Raw genomic sequence first — 24,582 nt, 5'->3', positions numbered from 1 at the left:
AACCCCAGAGTCGGCCACGACTGGACCTAATGGTCAGGGGTCCCTTTACCTTTACCTAATCCCCATGTTACACCCCCCCAAAACTACATCACTTATACATCACGGTTACATCTTGAAAGGGGAGGTCTGGTGGCAGTAATCTGAGCATCCTGGACCCTGCCCCATGGTTCCCCTTGCCCTCCACCAAACACCCATCCAGTGGAACAAAAGAGATATTTACATTTCCCTGTTTCCCAGCCAAGTTCATCACACCCTTTTGTCTTCATATGGGTTTGCTATTTCTGGAATGGCTACCTGTCTGGCACTCAGGTATCAGGATGCCAGGAATTATCCGTCAGGCAGAGGGGCTGCTGAGTAGCTGAGCTCACCTGTCTATATGAATTTCTGAAGTTTTCCCAGTGAGCCAGTACACAGATACATTTATCAGCGAATTCTTACATTAGTGCAGCAGAGGCCCTTTGAATAGACAGGAAGAAACTGTGATGAAGTGGGGACAAATCACAAAAGTCACAAAAGCGATTGTGCTGGTTTTGGTAGTGGGCTGCATGTGCATGATATCTGCTGGAGGCGCAACCTCCCCCCCCCCCCCAACCTATACATAAATTCCTGCAATAGGGCGAGGGGTCTTGTGTTCAAATCCTGGTTGCGGTTTTCCTGCTGGCATCTGGTCAGCCACTGTTGGAAGGGGATGCTCAGCTAGATGGGCCATTGGCCTGATCCAGCAGGCTCTCCTTATGTTCTGTGATTGCTAAGAATGGAACCTCCAGCTTCAAGGGCAGTGTAGCTTGAAAAAAATCCTTTGCTCCTCATTGGTGAGTTTCCTGGAAGCCCCTGTTCGGAGATCAGGATGGTGGGCTAGCCAGAACTTTAGTCTGATCTGGCAAAGCAATGGATGGAGCAAAGCTTTGCTGCAATACGTTTCTTTTTCACCCATCTGTATTTTTTTATTCATTTAAAGAAAGGGGGGATGTTTAGCCCAGGGAGGGGCCGTGTTGTGAAGATTAATCAGTTAATGTTTGCAAAGTGTGCTGAACATGGAGAGGATGAGATGAAAGCGAGGTCTTATTATGTAAATATCCTCCTTGGCAAGGCGCCAGTCTCTTCATTCTCCTCCTTTCTTCCCCCACCTTGGGGAAATCCTTCCCTGCCCCTCGGAGGAAGGAATAAAGCAATCTGTCAGCCTCCATCACACACCCCCCCCACAGCCTGGCATGTTACCCCACAAGGCAGGGGCTATGGTTCCCTTTTGCCCCCGCAGGGGTTCAGCTCAGTGGGTCGTCTGTGCTTTGGATGGAGCAGAGGAGGAGAGACATTAAATGCTGTTGCATCATTCATTTCTGGCGCAAATTTCAGGCAGAGGCCGCAGGGATATAGGGAGCGAATTTGTGGGGGAATTTAAAACGAATTTGCCTCTGGTGAGGGGTGGGTGGCGAGCCTTGTCTGCATGTTGTTGTAAACAAAAATTGCCCTTTTCCCTTCCCAAGAGCCCATATAGAGTCCTTACGTAGGTTCCCTATTGGTAGGAGAAAATAACAGAGGCCAACCAGAGAATATTGAGAAGCAAAGCAGCTAGGAAGCCTGATCTTTATTGATCTGTTGCAACAGGGTGCTCCCCTCACACACAGGAAAGGAGGAGAAACTCAGAACAATGGCGGGCAAGGCCTTATATGGACTTTTGAAATTGCCACCCTGTAGATCAAGACCACCACACCAGATACATCATACCTACATCACAGAAAGGGCGGTCTACAGCAGAAATCTGAGTGCTTTGTTTATCTCCTGTCGTTGTTTATCTCCTATCTGGCAAGTTACCTGTTAATGCTTACTTGATTGGATTGCCTGGGGAGCCTGGCCAGTCTTTTGTAATGATAAATACTTAGTTCCTGGGCCAGGTCACAGGCTCACACCCTAGACATATCTTAAATGTGCCCTTAGGATTTGTGAGGAAAGAGACAACACTTTGACCTTGCAGAGAAAACATTTATTCAGTTTAGGAATCAAAATGGTTCCACGTTGGTCTTCCTGTGCTGATCTATGTACGTGCTTGGTTGGTACACTTATGAACATTACCATATATCTAAGACCTCAAAATTCCTATCACAAACCACAGAGTTGCAAGGGACCCCTGAGGGTCATCCAGGCCAACCCCTTGCAATGCAGGAATCTCAGGTAAATCATCCATGACAGATGGCCACCCAAACTCTGCTTTAAAATCTCCAGTGGAGGAGAGTCCATATTGGCACGATATCATCCTTCGGCCAGGTAACTCCTCTTCCGTGGTGCTCTGGCCCCCTAGAAACTCAGGGACACCCAAGAACAGCATCTGAGGAGAAGCCTGAATCCCCAGGAGAGACTGGCAGGTATCCCTCCCTACAGAAGGGGAACTCTGCATTTTAACAGATTTGGTTTTTGTATTGCTTTAATTCCATTAGAGCTTGATTGCTTTTTAACGACCATCTTCTATACGTGTTTAGCTCTTTGTGTTCTGTCTGGGTTGTTTTAATCTGCATAAGCTGCCTTGAGTAGTAATAAAAATAATAATCTTTTTGCAGACGCATCTGGGAGTGATTCTGGCTGAATCAATGGGATTTGTTCTGAGCAAGTAGATCTGAATTGGAGGGTTGGAAGGGACCCCAAGGGTTGTCTAGTCTGACCCCCTGCATGGGGCTCAGACCCACGTCCCTGAGATTAAGAATCTCATGGTCTACCAACTGAGCTATCCCAGCTCAGTGCATCCAGATCTGAATTTCTGGAGCCCTGCAAGCAAGCTCATCATGTTTTCACATTAGAAATGGGATCAACTTAACATTAGTCTGGCATCTGCGATAATGAGGCTGCTTTAAGAGATCATGAGAGGCGAGATTCATTGCGGATAGGAATGGAGAATTCATTAGGAGGTTAGGTGCAAGGCATTTTGTGTTGAAGGAGGAGAATCAATTGCTCACTTTGAGCAAGGAGCCAGAGGCGAGGGGGAGTTTAGAGTAATTGTGTCGATCAATCATGGGAGGGGGGGAAATATTGAACCAGGCAACAGCAATTGCAGAGGCTGCAATTCAATGCAGAGGACTCAAACCTACTTGTTGTTGTTGTTTAGTCGTTTTGTCGTGTCCGACTCTTCATGACACCCTAGACCAGAGCACACCAGGCACTCCTGTCTTCCACTGCCTCCCGCAGTTTGGTCAAACTCATGCTGGCAGCTTCGAGAACACTGTCCCACCATCTCGTCCTCCCCTTCTCACCTTCTCGTCATCCCCTTCTCCTTGGGCCCTCCATCTTTCCCAACATCAGGGTCTTTTCCAGGGAGTCTTCTCTTCTCATGAGGTGGCCAAAGTATTGGAGCCTCAGCTTCAGGATCTGTCCTTCCAGTGAGCACTCAGGGCTGATTTCCTTCAGAATGGAGAGGTTTGATCTTCTTGCAGTCCATGGGACTCTCAAGAGTCTCCTCCAGCACCAGAATTCAAAAGCATCCATTCTTCGGCGATCAGCCTTCTTTATGGTCCAGCTCTCACTACCATACATCACTACTGGGAAAACCATGGCTTTAACTATACGGATCTTTGTCGGCAAGGTGATGTCTCTGCTTTTTAAGATGCTGTCTAGGTTTGTCATTGCTTTTCTCCCAAGAAGCAGGTGTCTTTTAATTTCGTGACTGCTGTCACCATCTGCAGTGATCATGGAGCCCAAGAAAGTAAAATCTCTCACTGCCTCCATTTCTTCCTTCTTAAAACCACCCATTTCAATGGACTTAAGCCCACTCTGTGCTATATTAGGCCGTGACCTGAAGGGCAGAGGGAATTAGATCAGAGCTTGGAGACCATCTGTGGTCCTCCAGGCTTTGCTGGGACTACAACTCCCATCAGGCCCTGGTGTTATCTGTGCCAACAGGGGCTGATGGAATAGCAGCCTGACAAATGTCTGGAAGGGCACAGGCTAGCCACCCCTGAATTAGAGGGTTGAAAAGAGGGGTGCTTTGGGGATTTAAATACGCTGTAAGCTGCCCAGAGTGGCTGGGGAGTCCCAGCCAGATGGGCAGGGTGTAAATAATAAAATTATTATTATTGAATTATTATTGCCTCAGCTTAACCTGGCCCTCCTTATTTCCTGGGATGTTGCGCTGGAGGAATAGGAGCGAAAGGCTAAATTTTGCAGGGGTGGGAAACCTTGGGGTCAGGACCACGTGTGGCCCTCTAGGCTTCTCTGCCTGGCCCCTAGAACTCTAACCAGGCCATGCCCTGATCTTCATCCTCCTTGAATGTCTTTGCCCGGCTGGAATTTCCCCTTGAACTTGGACAACGCCTTTTGCTCACCTGCATGGAAGATGTGTGTGTGAGAGAGAGAAAGAGAGCAGAAGCTACCTTGCTTTGCAATGGCGAATTTTGTCTGTGTTGCTCCGCCCACTTTTGCCCCTGGCCCCGCCCAGCACTGACATGTGGCCCCTGCAAGGTCACCCGGAAAAGAATGCGGCCCTCGTTGGTGAAAAAAATTCCCCACCCCCGGACTGAAGCTTGTGTGCTTCGAGGAGTGGCTGTGGACAGTGGCGTAGCGCTGGTAGGGGGTTGCAGGGGCGATTGCCCCAGGCGCAAAATGCTTAAGAGCGCAGCCCACGATACTCCACTGGGCTACAGAGGTTCTGAAGGTGTGTCAAGACTGGGAGGGAGTTGGCTTCCTTTCCTGGCCCAGCAACAAGCAGGATGCACGGCTTGAGCATCTCCCAGGGAGCAGGGAGCCGCAGGTGATGCCGCTTCTTTTGTGCCTTGACCCAGGCACTGGCAACCCACGCTACACCACTGGCTATGGAGCTGCTTATTTGAGAGAACAGAGACCAGCTCAGGCTCCCGTTTTCTCTCCCCACCTGCGGGGTTCGGCCATGATTTGGGGAACTCTGCATCTCCCTGGCTGAGCAAGCCGGACTGAATGGGATGGAGCGTGTGGCACAGAGTGCGACCGAGATAGGGTGGGGAGGCACAGTATGGCAAGGAAAACTTTACCTTGGGTAGCTCAGGGCTTGCCTGCACGAGGTCGTGAAATGCACCGCAGCAAAGAAAAAGCAAAGACCTCTTTGCCGCTATCAAACGACTCCCTCCAGCCTCTTTTCCTAGGGCTACATCTGGTCTGGTTCTGAGTGATGAAGGCACCATCCCTTGCCTTGCCTTCTCACTCGCGAAATGTTGCCGGGGTGTTTTTCGCTCCTGTGAGTCATGGCCTCCAACCGATAAAGAGCATTTGTGCTGCCTTGTCTGGAGCGAGGCTCGCATTTCTCTTTCCCTGAAATCCTTTTCTCCTCTGCTCCCCACCTCAGCCCAGCTTGGGACTTAAAGAACGGATTTACTCTAGCATCCTGTTCCCCCAGCAGCTGGCCAGGTGGCTCTTAGGGGAAACCCGCAAGCAGAATTCAAAATAAAGTCCTTCTTGAAACATGTAGTTAAACTGTGGAACTCCCTCCCACAATAAGCAGAGATGGACATTATTTATTTATTTTATTATTATTTATTCTATTTCTATACCGCCCTATACCCAAAGGTCTCAGGCCATCAACCTAAGGTAAAGGGTAAAGGGACCCCTGAACATTAGGTCCAGTCGTGGCCAACTCTGGGGTTGTGGCGCTCATCTCACTTTATTGGCCGAGGGAGCCGGCATACAGCTTCCGGGTCATGTGGCCAGAATGACTAAGCCGCTTCTGGCGAACCAGAGCAGCGCACAGAAACGCCGTTTACCTTCCCGCCGGAGCGGTACCCATTGATCTACTTGCACTTTGACGTGCTTTCAAACTGCTAGGTTGGCAGGAACAGGGACCGAGCAACGGGAGCTCATCCCGTCGTGGGGATTCGAACCACTGACCTTCTGATCGGCAAGCCCAAGAGGCTCAACCTAGATGGCATTAAAAGAGAGGTGGAGAAATTCATGGAGGTGGAGAGGGCTATGTTTGTCTATGATCTTATTCCACAGTTTGAAGCTGCAACGCTTCTGGAAACTGCAGAGGGGGAAGAGGGCTCTTGTATTCGAATCCTGCTTGCTGGTTCCCCACTGGCATCTGGTTGGCCGCTGTGAGAACAGGAGGCACTTTCTAACGTCCTCATGGTCTCCTCTTCTCTTCCAGGTGTCTGCGGCTGTTGTGGAGCTTTGCGCCCTCGTTACAAGAGGCTGGTTGACAACATTTTCCCCGAGGATCCAGAGGTAAACATGCCTTCTCTGCTCAGCCCAACTCAGAGTTGTTGTGTTTGTGTGTGTGTGTGTTGACATCCTTCCCTCCTCGCCCTCCCAGGAATGCAGATTCTGCACAGAGCATCCAAATTCTTTAAGTCAAGATCAGTACTGCAAAGGGCAGCGTGACCGGTGCAAATTTCCTGGGCTGGACCGCAAGTGATGCAAATCTTATGGGAATGTTCAGGGATGCAGGAGAGGATATATTGCTTGATTATAGGCTTTCCAACTTGTGTAAACAAGTTCACAATTTAGCAGAGTAACATTCCCCTTTTTAAACTCACAGCAGATGCGTTAGCTCAGGCTCGCTAAAGCCTCTATAATAACTGTTCTGGTATTTTCCCCTTATTCCCTCATAAAAGATGAGACACGACACAGTCTTCTATAAAAGTATAAAAAGAGTTTACTCACTCACATTCTGTTCACACTTGGATCCCAGAAGGCAGACTTGGCTTAGAAAAGTAACATACACCTGGAAACTATCTCATAAGGAGACAGTCCCTTTGTCCTCCCTTGGCTGGAGACCAAGAGGGCATCTTTAGCTAAGCAGATGTTGCTTCTTTGATGAAAGTAGTCAGAGAGAGAGAGAGAGATGACTGCCCTGCCCTGTTCTTTTGTTGTTACCTGCACAGGTGAGGCCACACCCACCTCTAGTCACATGCAGAGGAAGTCTGTCCCAGCCCAGAAGGAAACAGGAAGTTTACCTGCTGGCTGGACAAACATTCCTCCCCATGTGTAAGCATGTTCACTCTAGGAATGTTGTACTTGACTGCTCTTGTGTTTCACATCCCACAAATCTCATCGCTACTCCTTGAGGGGCGGATTCTAGTTGCAGTCGTTGCCTGGGTGGAGCGGATGAGGGTACAATCCAGCACAGAATAGAGCCCTGGGGTAGCATAGAAGAGGACTTTTTATCCTTTTGCCCCCTACTGCGGTCACAGAATCATAGAATTGTAAAGTTGGAAGGGACTCCAAAGGACATCAAGTCCAACCCCCTGCAATGTGGTTCCCAAGCTGGGACCCGCAAGAAACAATTGGCACTTAAGGGCAAACTAACCGATTGATGTTGTGTTGAGTTTGGCCCATGGAAGTAAACCTCATAGGGTTCATCGGGGACTGGCCTCTGATGATGCATGAATAAGGGTTGTTCCCTAAAGCAGAAATCGTCGTGTTCCCCCAACCAAAGCCAGTCAAAGGGTCTGGAATCGAATCCATACAAGGAACACTTGAGGGAGCTGGTGATGTAAACCTGATGAGGAATGGTTGAAGGAGCTGGATATGTTTTCGCCTGGAAAAGATGAGACTGAGAAGACAGAGGAGAGGCATCTTCCAATATCTCAAGGGATGTCGCATGGAAGAAGGAGCAAGCTTGCTTTCTGATGCTCTGGAGGGTAGGACTCGAACCCATGGCTTCAAGCTACAGTTGTACCTTGGTTCTCAAACTTAATCTGTTCCAAAGCCAAAGCGTTCCAAAACCAAGGCGCGCTTTCCCATTGAAAATAATGCAAACTGGATTAATCCGTTCCAGACTTTTAAAAACAACCCCTAAAACAGCAATTTAACATGAATTTTACTATCTAACAAGACCGTTGATCCATAAAATGAAAGCAATAAACAATGGTCTGTACTATAAAATAAATAAGACAGTATTGTAGATGATAATAATTAAAAAAGAAGAAGATAGTTATTGTTTGGATGGGGGGCTTTTATCCATTTCTGCAGTCACACAATCAATCAATCAATCATAAAATGAAAAACAAGCCATAGTAACAAAAATGAAAAAGGCACAGAAACAAAAATGCAAAACATAGCAAAAACAAGAGCACCAAATATCACCTCAGAACACTGTAGCCAGAAACGGAAGGCTTTAATTACGATGGCGGGGAGGGGGGGGACTTAAATTAGCTGCACAAGGGTAAAAATGGGAGGGGAAAAGCCTTAATTACGATGGGGTGGCGGCTTAAATTAGCTGCGCAACAGCAAAAACGGAAGCTCAGGAGCACTTCAGCTTCCGAGGCAAAGTTCGAAAACCGGAACACCTACTTCTGGGTTTGCAGCGTTCAATAATAATAATATGAATGAATGAATGAATGAATTTATTAATACGGTCACAGACCAGCGTCAACACACACAATATCACAGATCATAAAAATATATATCAGAAATACAAAAGACAATATGAATATAACAAGGATTTAAATATAAAAATTAAAATTAATTATTAGCGTGCCCCCTGTAAATAACATTTAGGGGTTTAGTCACTATGGGATACCACTTGCTTCCTGCGATTGATTGCAGACGCACAGAATTTAGCTACATTTAATGTAGTCTTGGGATTCTTGTCCTCTAGCAGTAGTTTTAAACTATGGTGTTCCGATTCTTTCCTGGACTTTTGCAAAACAGGTGTAATAAAAGTCAAACGTATATCCTCATAGAAACGACAACGTAATAGTACATGTGAAGCAGTTTCAACTTCCAACGAGCCACAAGGGCAGACCCGTGCTGTGTATGGTTTATAATAATAATAATAATAATAATAATTTTTTTATTTATACCCCGCCCATCTGGCTGGATTTCCCCAGCACTCGAGTTCCAAGTTGTTTGAGAACTTACTAAGCTGTCCGAAAATCGAGGTACCGCCGTAAAAGAGATTCCAACAATCTTATGGAGAACCTTCTGGTGGCAAGAGTTGTTTGACAGTGGAATGGACTCTCTCAGAAGGTTATGGACTTGGAGCAGAGGTTGGGTGGCTACCCGCCAGGGATCCTTGCCTGTGAGTCCTGCATTGTAGGGGGTTGGGCTAGATGACCCCGCCGGGTCCCTTCTAATCTACAATTCTGTCATCCTACGAAATCTGCGATGTCAAGAGGCTGCATACAGCCACACCATGTCTTGCAGTCCTGGCTGGTTCTTCCTGGTGTAGAAGCTTAAAACGGGATAAGTAGGAGTTCAGCCTACACTCGAGTGGGACCCTGGCAGAGACACATGTCTGGCTGGCAAGTCTATAGCGGCTTTTTAGAGTTCCAGACTGGGGACACTGCTAATGATAGAATCGTAGAATTGTACAGTTGGAAGGGACCCCCAAAGGTCATCCAGCCCAACCCCCTGTGATGCAGGAATCCCAGCCAAAGCATCCCTGTCAGATGGCCTCCAACCTCTGCTTAAACCTCTAAGGAAGGAAAGTCCATCACCTCCCAAGGGAGACCATTCCACTGTCGAACAGCTCTTACTATCAGAAAGTGTTTCCGAATGTTTAGTCGGAATCTCCTTTCTTGCCACTTGAAGCCATGGGTTCGAGTCCTACCCTCCGGAGCAGGAGAAAATAAGCTTGTTTGCTCTTCCATGTGACAGCCCTTGAGATAGTTGAAGGTGGCTATCCTATCTCCTGTGTCTCCTCTTTCCCAGGTTAAACATACCCTGGTCCTTCTGTCAGGACCTCGTCCTACACTCGAGTAGGACCCTGGCAGAGACACGTGCCCAACTGGCATGTTCTCTCCCTCCTGGTCAATCGTTCGGGAGCTTCAAAAGCTTTCTTCTGCCCGAACATCACAGCGACTGACGCCAACAGACACCGGCACACTTAGGGATCCGCAGAGTCTTTGCAGCTTACGTAACAGACCTCAGCAACTCAGCATTTTGGGTAATCTACTTTATTTACATATAAACACATACGGAGCACTGCAACATGGCTCCCTCTCTCTCTAGCATCAGACAGCAAAGAGAAAAAGAACGAAGGACAATAATCCCACTTGACGGAACACAGGAACACAAACATCCTGTCTCTGTCACTTCCCAAAACATATACCATCATGTGAAAGACAACAATCCCATGACTGCAATCATGGAGCAGGAATTCTAACAGGCAGCTCATTGCCAAATGGGGAGGGCTGTTTTCACACCTCCTTCCATATGTCTTCTCTTCCCTCCCCCCATCTCCCTGAAACTTTCTTCCTGACTTCCGAACTGAAAGGCAAAGCACAGAAGGTAGAGATCCGAAAGTGCTGCCAAATTAAGGGTTATGTTTTCCGGGAATGGGGGATGCATCCTGTTTTTTTAAGAGTGAAGGATACGTGATTGCAAAAGGTAGGAGGATAGAGGAATCTGTCAATTCTCGTTTTCCTCATTTTTGTTATTTTTCTAATCTTCAGTTCAGCTCATCGTGTCCAAACTTTGTGATTTTTTTTGGGGGGGGGGGAGAAAAAAAGTCAGCAGTTTTCCCTAAAGTAATGCATTTATGTACGTTATTTTCACAAAAGTGTGCATTTTTATACAAACTCCCCCCCCCCATTTAATGCATTTTGGTTCCCATTGTTTCTCCCTCCAGACTTCTGTCACTTTGGGGGCCAGTATAGACTTTAATCAAATAATGAACTACTTACTGCATATTAAGAATGTACTATAATTACAATTCAATGTACCATATTTTTCGCTCCACAAGCCGCACCTGACCATAAGACGCACCTAGTTTTTAGAGGAGGAAGACAAGAAAAAAAATATTCTGAACGAAACAATGGATGTATGATTTTTGTGGTTCATGCTGTAGCCACAGACATGTGATCTGATGATGAATTTGGGGTGACCCAATGCAAAAATCCTGAGGATCCATTACCTCCCCCCTCCCAGGCAGCCTCCGCTAGCATCCCTTATCTCTTTTCTGTTTCCTTTCAACACCCCCTTCCCTCTTGTTTGCCTTAGTGTCTTTTCCTTAGCTCGAGCAGTTTTTTGCTCCTCCTTTTCTTCTAATTTCTCTCCTCATTGCTTTAGCCTTCCTGTTTCCCCCCTTTGCAAGTTTGCTGTCTTTACCTCCCCATCCCAGGCAGTCTCCTTTATCTCTAGCGTCCCTTATCTCTCTTTCCTCATCAGCAAACAATCAGCGGCTTTGTTTCAACACCCCCTTCCCTCTTTCAAAAAAACAACAACATGATCTGCTTTTTGCCCCTGGGTAGGCTTCTCTAAACTATAATGTTTTAGTAGCAGAAGAGTGCCATAGAGGCACCTGCCTGATCTCAATAGGCAGGGAGTTCCAAAGGTTAAGTGCTGCTGCACTAAGAGATCAAGTTCTTACAAATGTGGGATTATGAGGCACCGGTAATGGTGCCAGTTCCACCTATCAAAGTTTGCCCCCAAACTTACAAAAGGTCTGAAGCGGAGAATTTTTATAGGGGCTAGGCTGTACCACGTGAACAGCCAATGGCTCCTCGGTTCCTCCCTAGATCCATCCTTTGAGCAGAGGTCCTTGTCCGACATCCCTCAAGACGACCGTGCAGACTCAAGTCCTGACACATGTTCCCTTTTTTTTCCAGGATGGGCTGGTGAAAACCAACATGGAGAAGCTGACTTTCTATGCCCTTTCTGCTCCCGAGAAGCTCGACCGCATCGGTGCTTACCTGTCAGAAAAGCTGATCCGAGATGTGAGCAGGCACCGATACGGGTAAGGGAGACCTGTGCGGCAGCGGGTTGGGCTGGATGACCTGGAGGGAACCCTTCCAATCCCACAGTTCTATGATTCTACAGCCCTGCAGTGGGATGAGAAAAGCTTTTAAAACTGGGAACCCTTTCTAGCCTATATGAAAAGTTGTTGCCCAGGTGCAGAATAATAATAATAATAATAATAATAATAATAATAATAATAATAATTTATTATTTTTACCCCTCCATCTGGCTGGGTTTCCCCAGCCACTCTGGGCGGCTTCCAACAAAGATTAAAAATACATTAAAATGTCACACATTAAAAACTTCCCTGAACAGGGCTGAATTCAGATGTCTTCTAAAAGTCAGATAGTTTATTTCTTTGACATCTCGTGGGAGGGCGTTCCACAGGGTGGGCACCACCACCGAGAAGGCCCTCTGCCTGGTTCCCTGTGGCTTTGCTTTTCGCAAAGAGGGAACCACCAGAAGGCCCTCGGAGCTGGACCTCAGTGTCCGGGCTGAAAGATTGGGATTGAGACGCTCCTTCAGGTATACTGGGCTGAGGCCGTTTAGGGCTTTCAAGGTCAGCACCAACACTTTGAAATGTGCTTGGAAACGTACTGGGAGCCAGTGTAGGTCTTTCAAGACCGGTGTTATGTGGTCTCGGTGGCCACTCCCAGTCCCCAGTCTAGCTGCCGCATTCTGGATTAGTTGCAGTTTCCAGGTCCCTTCAAAGGTAGCCTCACATAGAGCGCATGGCAGTAGTCCAAGCGGGAGATAACCAAAGCATGCACTACTCTGGTGAGACAGTCTGCGGGCAGGTAGGGTCTCATCCTGCATACCAGATGGAGCTGGTAGACAGCTGCCCTGGACACAGAATTGTCCTGTACCTCCATGGACAGCAGGGCTTGAAGTGTAAGAAAGATGGACAATATATCAAGAAACACATGAAAGAGGATGGAATTGGATAAGACGAAGCTTTAAAACACAATTATATGCAATTTGGGTTATAAACATCAATGTTTGGGTGAAGTCACTAGTTTTGTTCAATTGGTATATACCTGTTGAGAAACAAATGTAACTTTCTATATGGACAAAACAAAAAAATTTTTTCCTTCCAGTAGCACCTTAAAGACCAACTAAGTTAGTTCTTGGTATGAGCTTTCGTGTGCATGCACACTTCTTCAGATACACTGAAACAGAAGTTGCCAGATCCTTCTATATAGTGAGAAGGTGGGGAGGGGTATTACTCAGAAGGGTGGTGGGATGGGTGATTGGCAGATAGCTGTGATGAGCCTGTTGACGACTCTTAACGACTGCAATAGGTCTTACAGGAAAAAGCAAGGGGTGAGAAGGTGAAAAATGGCTTTGCCATGTATAATGAGATTTCTATATGGAAAAAAACTCCTGCCTCATTCCCCTTCCTTATCAGATTTTTTTGCACATCCAATGAACGCTTGCTCGTCGCTTCTGACTTGGATCCGGTGAAAGTGGCTTCTTAGGAGCCAAGCCATTGTTTCAACGTCAGACGTTGGAAACCCAATCTGTTTCGGAGCCGTTCTGCAGACTACCTGGGAAGGTGGTGGATTTTCCTTCCTTGGTGGTTCCTAAGCAGAGGTTGGAAGGCTAGTTCTGGGTGCCTCTCCTCAAAAAGGACACTGCAGACTTGGGAAAGGTTCATAACATGTGAGAATGTTCAGGGAGGCAGGAGAGGATATATTGTTTATTAATATCCTTCCTAACTTGCGCAAGTAAAACTTAGCAGAGTTTTACATTCCCCTTTTTAAACGCCCAGCAGGTAGCTGGTTGCAGGCTCGTGTAGGGCCTCTCACTATTAGGTTCCAGGAAAGTCCCCTTTAGGTAAGTCCCCTGACCGTTAGGTCCAGTCGTGGCCGACTCTGGAGTTGCGGTGCTCATCTTGCTTTACTGGCCGAGGGAGCCGGCATACAGCTTCTGGGTCATGTGGCCAGCATGACTAAGCCGCTTCTGGCGAACCAGAGCAGCGCACGGAAACGCCGTTTACCTTCCCGCTGGAGCGGTACCTATTTATCTACTTGCACTTTGACGTGCTTTCGAACTGCTAGGTTGGCAGGAGCAGGGACCGAGCAACGGGAGCTCACCCCGTCGTGGGGATTCGAACGGCCGGCCCTTCTGATCAGCAAGCCCTAGGCTCTGTGGTTTAACCCACAGCGCCCCCCACGTCCCTATAAAGTCCCCTTTATATCCCTTTTAAAAGAAGAAACACGCCACAATCTTGTGTAAAGTATATAAAAGAAGTTTGCTCACGTCATCAGTTCACAGTTGGATCCCTGAAGGCAGACTTAGCTACGAAATATATACATTTGGATCTGATAATCCCAGTGACTGCAGACTAGCAGTCACTGCAGTTCACACGCCGAAGATGGAGAAGAGTCGAAAAGAAGAAAATGTGCTGTGTGCCCTGCTCTTTTGTTACCTGAACAGGTAAGGTCACACCCACCTCTAGTCACATGCAAGAGGAGGGATGCTCCAGGCCAGGAGGAAACAGGAAGTTTCCCCCGCATGTCTTCTCTAGGAAAACAAGGAATGTTGTACTTGACTGCTACCTATGTATCACATCCCACATAACAGAGCCGCCAAAACAATCAAAGAAAGGATGGAGCTTTCAGGACTTTTAGCTTAGAGAAAAGAGGAGCCTCACGCACAGCATGTTAAAAGTGGAAGCAGAGCAGAGCCATAGATAGCTTCCTGTCTTTTACCTGCCCCGAATTTTCAAATGAGGTCCACAAATTTATCGTTTTGAGAGACACCGTAAAGCTTTCCCCCATCCGTTTCTCTGCAATTCCTAGCGTTACGAGAAAAGGACAAAAGCTTTTCCCTGTCCCCTTTCTCCCCTCTGTGCATAATATCTCTTTGGTGCTAAAGAATTCGGCCTCTGCTGCCTCTTTTCTAAAGAAACAGAAGATTCCACCATTCCGCTTGATTTTTCAAATTCTATTTTTGCTGAGCTGCCTGAGTCATTTCTATATCCATCCTCTCTCTGCTCACACCTGACTTTTCGCTTCGCTGGAGCGGCTGCTCCACTTAGTAGGTGGTGTTTGCCGGAGATATTCTGTCATGCGTCTTCTGGGGGCGTTGATGTTGCCAATAATAAATTGCCGCTCTGATTCCAAGGTGTCGGGTCGACTCCAGATGAAACAGGGCCTTCAAATACTTCTGGGGTGGGTCTATTATTTATTCCCCCCATCTTGGCGACACAACCAGGACGCACAACTGTCTCCTTGCACTTCCTTCTCCTCTTTGCCTGTTGTGTTTTGCTTTCATCTGCTGGAGGAAAAAAGTGGGGTTTTGGGGGAGGAGGGGAAAATGTTGGAGAGAAAGAGGGGCGCGGAAGCGTCACTCAGAAGCATGGAAAATGGGAGACGTTTCAAAGCTGCAAAGACATCCGCTTTCATCAGAAATGACAATCCCTTCAAAGGGATTGTCTGAGGTTCTGCGTTCAAGGGACGGCTAATGAGGTTTTGCTCGCAATGGAGCCTTTGATGGAGGAGAGTTTGATGTCGGCAGCAAAGGCTGTGGCGGGTGCTGGAGGGCACATGCCGCCTCCTCCGATTTCAGATGTTGGGTTGACTTGGAAGCACCGGTTAATTCCCTCCAGAGAATGCGACTCTCGGCTTTGATCTCCGCACACCGTTGAAATGGTGGATTTCAGCGGAACTCGTGAAACTTCTTTATCTGAGATCAAAACGCTTGGCTGTCTAGCTCAATATAGTCTGCTCTGTCTGGCAGTGACTTTCTGGCATTCTTGGGCAGAGGAGGATCTTTTGCTTTATTTTCTGTGGGAATGTTCAGGGATGCAGGAGAGGATATATTGTCTGATTATAGCCTTTCCAACTTGTGTAAACAAGTTCACAATTTAGCAGAGTAACATTCCCCTTTTTAAACTCACAGTGGATGCATTTGCTCAGGCTTGCTAAAGCCTCTATAATAACTGTTCTGGTATTTTCCCCTTATTCCCTCATAAAAGATAAGACACGACACAGTCTTCTATAAAAGTATAAAAAGAGTTTACTCACTCACATTCTGTTCACAGTTGGATCCCAGAAGGCAGACTTAGCTTAGAAAAGTAACATACACCTGGAAACTATCTCATAAGAAGACAGTCCGTTTGTCCTCTCTTGGCCGGAGGCCAAGAGAGCATCTTTGGCTAAGCAAATGTTGCTTCTCCGATGAAAGTAGTCAGAGAGAGAGAGAGATGGCTGCCCTGTGCTTTTGTCGTTACCTGCACAGGTGACGCCACACCCACCTCTAGTCCCATGCAGAGGAAGTCTGTCCCAGCCCAGAAGGAAACAGGAAGTTTACCTGCTGGCTGGACAAACATTCCTCCCCATGTGTAAACATGTTCACTCTAGGAATGTTGTACTTGACTGCTCTTGTGTTTCACATCCCACATTTTCTACCTGATCCTGTAAACTGTCAATACCAGAAGCTCTAACTGGAGCCTTCTGCATTCAAGACATGTGCCCTACTACTGAGTTATTAATATTTTATGAATATTATTACAGTCGTACCTTGGAAGTCGAACGGAATCCGTTCCGGAAGCCCATTCGACTTCCAAAACATACGGAAACCAAAGCGCGGCTTCTGATTGGCTGCAGGAACCTCTTGCAGCCAATCAGAAGCCCAGTCAGACGTTCGGGTTCCAAAAGAACATTCGTGAACCGGAACAGTCACTTCCGGGTTTGGGAGCCAAAACATCTGAGTTCCAGGGCATTCGGGATCCAAAGTAAGACTGTATTGCTATTTTTCTATAAAAGAAACACCATTAACACCTTCCTTGTTCTCTTATTCTGGCAATGGCGCCCACCTGAGAGCTGCCAGTACTGATTTCTGGTGAGTTCCAGATGGGAAAAAAAGCCCTGATTATTATTATTTATTTATAGCCTAGCTTTTAATTATTTACTTGTTTTTATCCAGTATCTTGTTGGGACGCGGGTGGTGCTGTGGGTTAAACCACAGAGCCTAGGACTTGCCGATCAGAAGGTCAGCGGTTCGAATCCCCGCGACAGGGTGAGCGCCCGTTGCTCAGTCCTTGCTCCTGCCAACCTAGCAGTTCGAAAGCACGTCAAAGTGCAAGTAGATAAATAGGTACCACTCCGGTGGGAAGGTAAACTGCATTTCCGTGCACTGCTCTGGTTCGCCAGAAGCGATCTTAAGGATGAAGTGAGGTATGTAAATCTAACAAATAAACTAAAATAAAAATAGCATTTCCCCCCTGGTAGCACTCAAGGTGGCTTGCAGATGTAATAAGAACAGCTGAAAACATAGAAAGAAAAATAATAATTAGAAACAATTAAACACATACACATACACACATGATTTATTAAAAAAATACAGATAATCGTTTCTCTAGGCAGGGAGTTCCAAAGTTGCCTGGGAGCCGCCACCGAGAAGGCCCTCTCCCACATCCCCAGCAAACGTGCCTGGGCAGGGGGCAGGACTGAGAGAAGGGCCTCCACGGAAGATATCAGAACCTGGGGAAGGTTATAGCAGGGGATTCTACGTCTGTGCAACAAAACATGACCCAGGACAGGTCTTGAAACTGAAGCCTCACTATTGTAGGGTTGTCATATGCCTGGGATTTCCCAGACATATCTGGGATCCGTCCGTAGGAAATTGTGTCTGGGTGGAATTTCCGAAAATCACTGAAAATGTCCGACAAAACCCGGATGTATGGCAACCCCTGTCGGAAGTGTTGATTTTTGGAGAATTGCCATAAAAATAGCTCAAAAACTGTTTTGGGGTTTTTTTTGAGATTTTTCAAAAAAAATACAAAAAACCATCCTCAACAACTTGTGTCCGGATTTTCACTTTTTGAAATATGACAACCCTAATTGTGTAGTCTAGGCTTGATGGGCCTTGTGTCTGACAAAGAGAGAGACTCGAGTTCTGAAATGATTGAATATGTGGGCTTAAATATCCACTGCAAAAACATTGCTTTTGCAAACAGCCCAGGCCTGTTTGTCTTCCACTGACAGGTGAATTATTTTTGCCTTTTGGGCTGGCTGAACCCTGGGGAGACACCCACGTCTTCAAGTCTTTGCTTGACGTCAGTTGCGGTGCCTGGGGAGCAAAACTTGTGTCTGCTGTGGCCTTATGGAGCGGATTTATTTTTTATTTGGCGTGTGTGTGTTTTAACGGAGCAGGATGGCCTCATTCTCTCTCTTTCTCCACACCTTGCTTTTTATGTTTACCTCCCAGGCAGGTCCCAGGGGAAATCCTGGCCTCAGATTCTGGAACAGGTGAGCTCAGAAGACACATCGGCCAGCTCTGAGCCCAGAAATGTGTGATGGAGAAAGAAAAAGGGATTGAGAAGAGTTCTGCTTCTGGATTAGGACCGGGAGAAGAATGTAGGGAGTTGTTATAAGGGGGAAAAACACTGCTCCTTTTCCCTTATGGGGTATCCAAGAGCCCATATAGAGTCCTTAAGTGGGTTCCCTATCAGTAGGAAAAAATAACAGAGGCCAACCAGAGAATATTGAGAAGCAAAGCAGCTAGTAAGCCTGATCTTTATTAAACTGTTGCAACAGGGTCCTCAATCACCAAATGCAGGAGGGAGGAGGAACCCAGAAAACGGTGCACAATCCCTTATTTAGACTTTTAAAACTGCCCACCCTGTAGCCCAAGACCACCCCCCAAAACATCATACATACATCACAGAAGGAGGCGGTCTACAGCAGAAATCCTGCCTGCCAGGATACCTGATAATGGTCACTGATTGCATCACCTGGGCAGCATGGCCATTCTTTTGTGGTGGTTAATACTTTAGTTCCTGAGTCCAGGTCACAGGCTCACCCTATTCATACACAAAGATGCCCTAAAGACAGGATTTGCAAACAAAAGGACAACGGGAAGGCTTTCCAAATTTGCCTCCCTCACTGCAGAGGAATATTTGAGGTCATTGGGAGAGTTGAAATGCCTTCAGGATTGCTCTCCTATACTATTTCAGACGCATGGTTTATATATATATGTGTTTGCCTTGTACATTGATGAACATTTAATTTATATTTGAGACCTTAGAATTCTAACAACAGTCATAGAATCATAGAATTGCAGCGTTGGAAGGGACCCTGAGGGTCATCTAGTCCAACCCTCTGCAATGCAGGAATCATAGCTCAAGAATCCCTGGCAGGTGACCCCCCAGCCTCCCACGAATGAGAGCCCACCACCTTCTGAGGGAGTCCATTCTCCTGTCAAACAAAAGTTTAGTTGGAAACTTCCTTGTTATTTGAACATTGGTTCTGGTCTCCCCTTAGAATCATAGAATCATAGAGTTGGAAGAGACCACAAGGGCCATCAAGTCCAACCCCCTGCCAAGCAGGAAACCCCATCAGAGCACTCCTGACATATGGTTGTCAAGCCTCTGCTTAAAGATCTCCAAAGAAGGAGACTCCACCACACTCCTTGGCAGCAAATTCCACTGTCAAACAGCTCTTACTGTCAGGAAGTTCTTCCTAATGTTTAGGTGGAATCTTCTTTCTTGTAGTTTGGATCCATTGCTCCGTGTCCGCTTCCCTGGAGCAGCAGAAGACAACCTTTCTCCCTCCTCTATGTGACATCCTTTTATATATTTGAACATGGCTATCATATCACCCCTTAACCTCCTCTTCTCCAGGCTAAACATGCCCAGCTCCCTTAGCCGTTCCTCATAAGGCATCGTTTCCAGGCCTTTGACCATTTTGGTTGCCCACCCTTGAAGCAGCAGAAAGCAAGCTTGCTCCATCTTCCATGTGACAGCCGGCATTCTTCTTCTTCTTCATCATCATCTTCTTCTTCTTCTTCCTCCTCCTTCTCTTCTTCTTCATCATCATCATGTTCTTCTTCCTCTTCTTCTTCTTCTTCATCAACTTCTTCTTCTTCTTCTTCTTCTTCTTCTTCTTCTTCTTCTTCTTCTTCTTCTTCTACATCATCATCTTCTTCAACATCATCTTCTTCCTCCTCCTTCCCCTTCTTCTTTGGCAATCCCTTGTAGCCCAGTAAGATTGTCTTCCATAAACACGGTTTTAACAATGACTCCGTAAATGACTGTGTAGGCCAATTCTGGATCCACACGTCCTTCCACAGTGGGGACATAGGTTTCTGGGTGGGAGTTGATCATGGTGAAGGTTTGCCAAGCGTGCCTTCCTCTTAGCACATTTCTCCCTTGCGTCTAGAGTTTGAGCATCTTCAAAGCCCAGGACACTTTTGGTAAAGGCTGTTCTCCAACTAGAGCGCCCGCAGGCCAGTGTTTGTTGACCACTGGCATTACGCTTTCCATTTTTAAGTTCGGAATAAAGTAGTTGCTTTCGAAGACGATCATCAAGCATCCGCGCAACACGACCAGTCCAACAAAGTTGATGTTGAAGAATCATCGCTTCAACATCTTTTGTGTGACAGCCTGCATTTCAGGGGGTTGGAATAGATCAGGGATGTCCAACAGGTCAACTGGGATCGACTGGTCAATCCCCAGGTGGTTTCGGTAGATCACAGTAGATTGCTGGCTCCTCCATCTGGCTCCGCCCCTTGCCTAGCCCTCTAGATCGCCAGAGCAGAAGTCAGAGTTTTCGCAACCAGGCTGACTGTCTCATTAGCAATCTCTTGGTAAGCGCCATTTTTTTATTTATTTGACCTAAGCTGCTAAATTAATGGATATTTCCTCCCTAAAAAAGCTCAAGAACTCTGACCTGAACCCCCCCCCAAAAGGGGTAGAACACTGCCAGATTTTATTCGTGTGAGTAGATTGCAGTCTCTTGGAAGTTGGACGTCCCTGGACTAGGTGACTCCACAATTCTGTGATCCTCTCACTGGATAAAAATCAGTTTCCTGTGTTCCTTTGTATCCTTTGGTGACTTTGAACGTTGCCTTCCCTCGCTCTCCTTCTAACCCAGCAAGGGATGGAGTCATTCTAAGGGTGGTTTTGCATTTCTCTTTCTCTGCCTGCCACTCCAGGTATGTGTGCATTGCGATGGAAGCCCTGGACCAGCTCCTGATGGCTTGTCACTGCCAGAGCATCAATCTTTTCGTGGAGAGCTTCCTGAAGATGGTGGCCAAGCTGCTGGAGTCAGAGAAGCCAGACCTACAGATCCTTGGCACAAACTCAGTAAGCATTGTGAGATTTGCGAAGTGTTGCATCTGAGGAAGAGGTGGAGGTAGCAGACTTGACCAGGGCCTTTTCAACACTGGCCCCGGCCTGGTGGAACTCTTTGTCTCATGAGACCAGGGCCCTGCAGGATCTGATTTCTTTCCGCAGGGCCTGTAAGACAGAGTTGTTCCGCCTGGCCTTTGGCTTGGAATCAACTTGATCCCCTTCCCCCCTTTCCTTTTTCCTTTCTCCTTTCTTCTTCTGTGATGGAACTCCTATTTGGGGACTTCCCTGGCCTTTTTCTGGCCTACGTAGGACCAGTCTGGATAGTTGGCCTTGGTGAAGATTTGACGTTTTCAGTCCCAAAAAGTTTTTGATTTGCGTTTCTACTGAAATGAGGCTGCATTTAATGTTGTACTTAATCTTATTTTTAAGTTATATTTTAATCAATTGTTTTTACTTGGTGTTAGTCACCCTGAGCCCGGTCTTGGCTGGGGAGGGTGGGGTATAAATATTATTATTATTATTATTATTATTATTATTATTATTATTCCCTCCTCCAAGAGACATGGCTTGGCAGGGTGGCTAAGCAGCTGAGCAGTGAAGCAGAGAGTCCTTGGGCCCAAACTTTATTCATTTCTTAAAATTTATAAACCGCTTAGACCTGTAGAGTTGGGTGGGATCCCCAAAGGTCATCAAGTCTGACCCCCTGTAATGCAGGCTGTCACATGGAAGGTGGAATGCTGCGTCCAGTTCTGGGCGCCACAATTTAAGGAGGATGTCGACAAGCTGGGACATGGGCAGAGGAGAACAACCAGAATCACCAAGGGTCTGGAAACCAAGCCTGATGAGGAACGGTTGAAGGAGTTGGGAATGTTTAGCCTGAAAAAGTGGAGACAGAGAGGAGATATGAGAGTCATCTTCAAATATCTCAAGGGCTGTCTCATGGAAGATGGAACAAGCTTGTTTTCTCCTCCCCTGGAGAATAAGACTCAAGCTTATTGATCTCAAGCAGGTGCCTTCAATGTACTGCTAAAAGCCACCTGCTAAAAGCATTCTTGCTTAGATGAGCCTGTCCAGAGGCTGAGAAAGTTGATATGACAATAACAATAATAATAATTTATTTATACCCCGCCCATCTGGCTGAGTTTCCCCAGCCACTCTGGGCGGCTCCCAATTGAGTGTTAAAAACAATACATGAATACATGAATGATATGAATTTCACAACTAAACTTTAAAACATACAAAATTTAAAATACCAAAGCTAAATTCCCCTTTAATTCCCTCTTTAAAACAGTAACGACACAAGAGTCTTCTTTTAAAAGTAATAAGATTACTTACATTCAGTTCACAGTATGATCCTGAAGGCAGGCTTTAGCTTGTAGTTACAGAAGAGAGTGTGGGTTCATCCCATATGGGGATTCATGGCTGAGGGCCAGCAGACAGCAAAAGGACATCAGGAAGATGGAGAGGCAAGAGAGAGATGGCTGCATGACTGGCCTTTTTATAGGGTCTCCCAGGGTCACACTCATCTCGTATTTACAGGACTGCCTCTCCTGGTATGCCCCGCAGAGGACCTTAAGGTCCATGAATAATCATAGTTTAGAGGTCCCGGGCCCTAAGGAAGTCAGACTATCCTCCACCAGGGCCAGGGCCTTCTCAGTGATGGCTCCGACCTGGTGGAATGCTCTATCCCATGAGACCAGGGCCCTGCAGGATTTACCTTCCTTCCTCAGGGCCTGTAAGACAGAGCTATTCCGACTGGCTTTCAACTTGAACTTAGCCTGAACTTTTATTCCCCTTCCTTCCATCCCACTCCCCTTTTTATGAAGATCACCTGCTCTGGGATCCCACAGCTAATTCTCCCCTGGTCTCCTCGCTGGCCCAAGTAGGACTAACTTAGCCAGCTAGCCCTGGTGATCATCTAATGTTTATTGGATGGATTTCCACCCTAAACTGTTTTCTGAATTTATTCTTATTCACGTTTTATACTGTATTTTATGCTGTTTTTTGTTGCATCAATTAAGTGTTTTAAATTTGTTGTTAGCCGCCCTAAGCCCGGTTTTCTGAACCAGGAAGGGTGGGGCATAAATAAAAAAATATTATTATTATCTACCTGTTCACACACAGAGGGAGGATGCTCCAGACCAGGTGTGACAGGAAGTCCTCCTGGCTGGAGCAACATCCCCCTGTGTGTCCACTCTGGACAAACAGGAAATGTTGAATTTGACTGCTACAGTTATGTTACATCCCACAGTTTTGTGCACCGCTATCATGTTCTGGAAGTCATGCTGCCACACAGAACCGAGTAAGGCTCAACCAGCAGCAGTTGGGCAAGGGAGAGGGGTGCATCACAGGGAATTGGACTAGATGGCCTTTGGGTTCCCTCCAAACTCTACAACGCTGTGATTCTATGGAAGGCTCCCCTGAATTTTCCTCGTTCTTCAGAGCTGCCACATAATCTTGAATTTTTCCAGCTCTCTACAAAGCCTTGAGAATCCAACTCACACAGACAACATCACTCCGTGTGGAAAGGAAGATCTTCCGTATTTCCCTACAGAGTGAGAATTGGGCAAGAGGGTTGCATTTTTAAAATTCATGTCTCCCACCTCTTTCTCTGCCACCCTGCTCCCTGTTTCCCCGCCTGCAGTTTGTGAAATTTGCAAACATTGAGGAGGACACCCCGTCGTATCACAGGAGCTACGACTTCTTCGTCTCTCGCTTCAGCGAAATGTGTCATTCCAGCCACGATGACATGGACACCCGGACAAAGTGAGTACCAGCTGGATTCATCTATCCATCCATCCACTCCATTTTTATCTCACCTTTTCCTCCAAGGAGCTCAAGGTGGTCACATGATTCACCAACTCCCCATTTTATCCCTACAACTGGCTGTCAGGGTCTTACCTAGTGAGCCTCAATGGTCTAGTCTGGATCTGAACCCTGGTCTCCAAGGTCATAAATTTGTTGAGCTAGAGTCATCTAGTTCAACTCCGTGCAATGCAGGAATCTTAACTAAAGCATCCATGACAGATGGCCAGTCAACCTCTGCTTGAAAACCACCAAGGAAGGAGTGTCCACTACCTCCCAAGGGAGACTGATCCACTGTCAAACAGCTCTCACTGTCAGAAAGTTCTTTCTGATGTTTAACTGGAATCTCCTTCCTTGTAACTTGAAGCCATTGGTTTGAGTTCTCCTCTCCAGATCAGGAGAAAACAAGCTTGTTCCCTCTTCCATGTGACAGCCCTTGAGATGCTTGAAGGTGGCCATCCTATCTCTTCTCAGGCTCCTTTTTTCCAGGTTAAACTCACACAGTTCCGTCAACCGTTCCTCATAAGGCTTGGTTTGCCATTCTATTCTGCCTTGGTCAGACCGCACTTGGAATACTGCGTCCAGTTCTGGGTGCCACAATTTAAGAAGGACTTTGACAAGCTGAAATATAGGCAGAGGAGGGCAACCAAGATGATCAAAGGTCTGGAAGCCAAGCCATAGGAGGAACGGTTGAGAGATTTGGGTGTGTTTAGCCTGGAAAAGAGGAGACTGAGAGGAGATAGGAGAGCCATCTTCAAGCAATAGATAATAATAATTTATTTGTACCCCACCCATCTGGCTGGGTTTCCCCAGCCACTCTGGGCGGCTTCCAACAAAGATTAAAAATACATTAGAATGTCACACATTAAAAACTTCCCTGAACAGGGCTGCCTTCAGATGTCTTTTAAAAGTCAGGTAGTTGTTGTTCTCTTTGACATCTGATGGGAGGGCATTCCACAGGGCAGGCGCCACCACCGAGAAGGCCCTCTGCCTGGTTCCCTGTTACTTGGCTTCTCGCAGGGAGAGAACCACCAGAAGGCCCTCTGTGATGGACCTCAGTG

General features: G+C 46.8%; 1 protein-coding gene across 9 annotated transcripts in view; it reads left to right on the top strand.

The window, feature by feature from the left end:
* Nucleotides 1-24,582, top strand: part of EFR3B (EFR3 homolog B) — a 130,829-nt gene that overhangs the window by 65,494 nt on the left and 40,753 nt on the right. For 7 of the 9 annotated variants that reach the window (XM_083605075.1, XM_083605076.1, XM_083605073.1 and 4 more), the window contains exons 2-5: nucleotides 6,098-6,174; nucleotides 11,505-11,632; nucleotides 20,578-20,728; nucleotides 23,361-23,482. In XM_083605075.1, coding sequence (XP_083461201.1) covers nucleotides 6,098-6,174; nucleotides 11,505-11,632; nucleotides 20,578-20,728; nucleotides 23,361-23,482 — 478 coding nt within the window. The remainder of the gene's footprint in view (nucleotides 1-6,097; nucleotides 6,175-11,504; nucleotides 11,633-20,577; nucleotides 20,729-23,360; nucleotides 23,483-24,582) is intronic. The other 2 variants (XM_083605078.1, XM_083605077.1) reach the window with 1 other exon arrangement.

Source organism: Podarcis filfolensis (genome assembly GCF_964270895.1).
Source record: "Podarcis filfolensis genome assembly, chromosome: 3".
In the NCBI taxonomy this organism is placed as follows: Eukaryota; Metazoa; Chordata; class Lepidosauria; order Squamata; family Lacertidae; genus Podarcis; species Podarcis filfolensis.
This window is presented reverse-complemented; position numbering and strand designations above follow the sequence as displayed.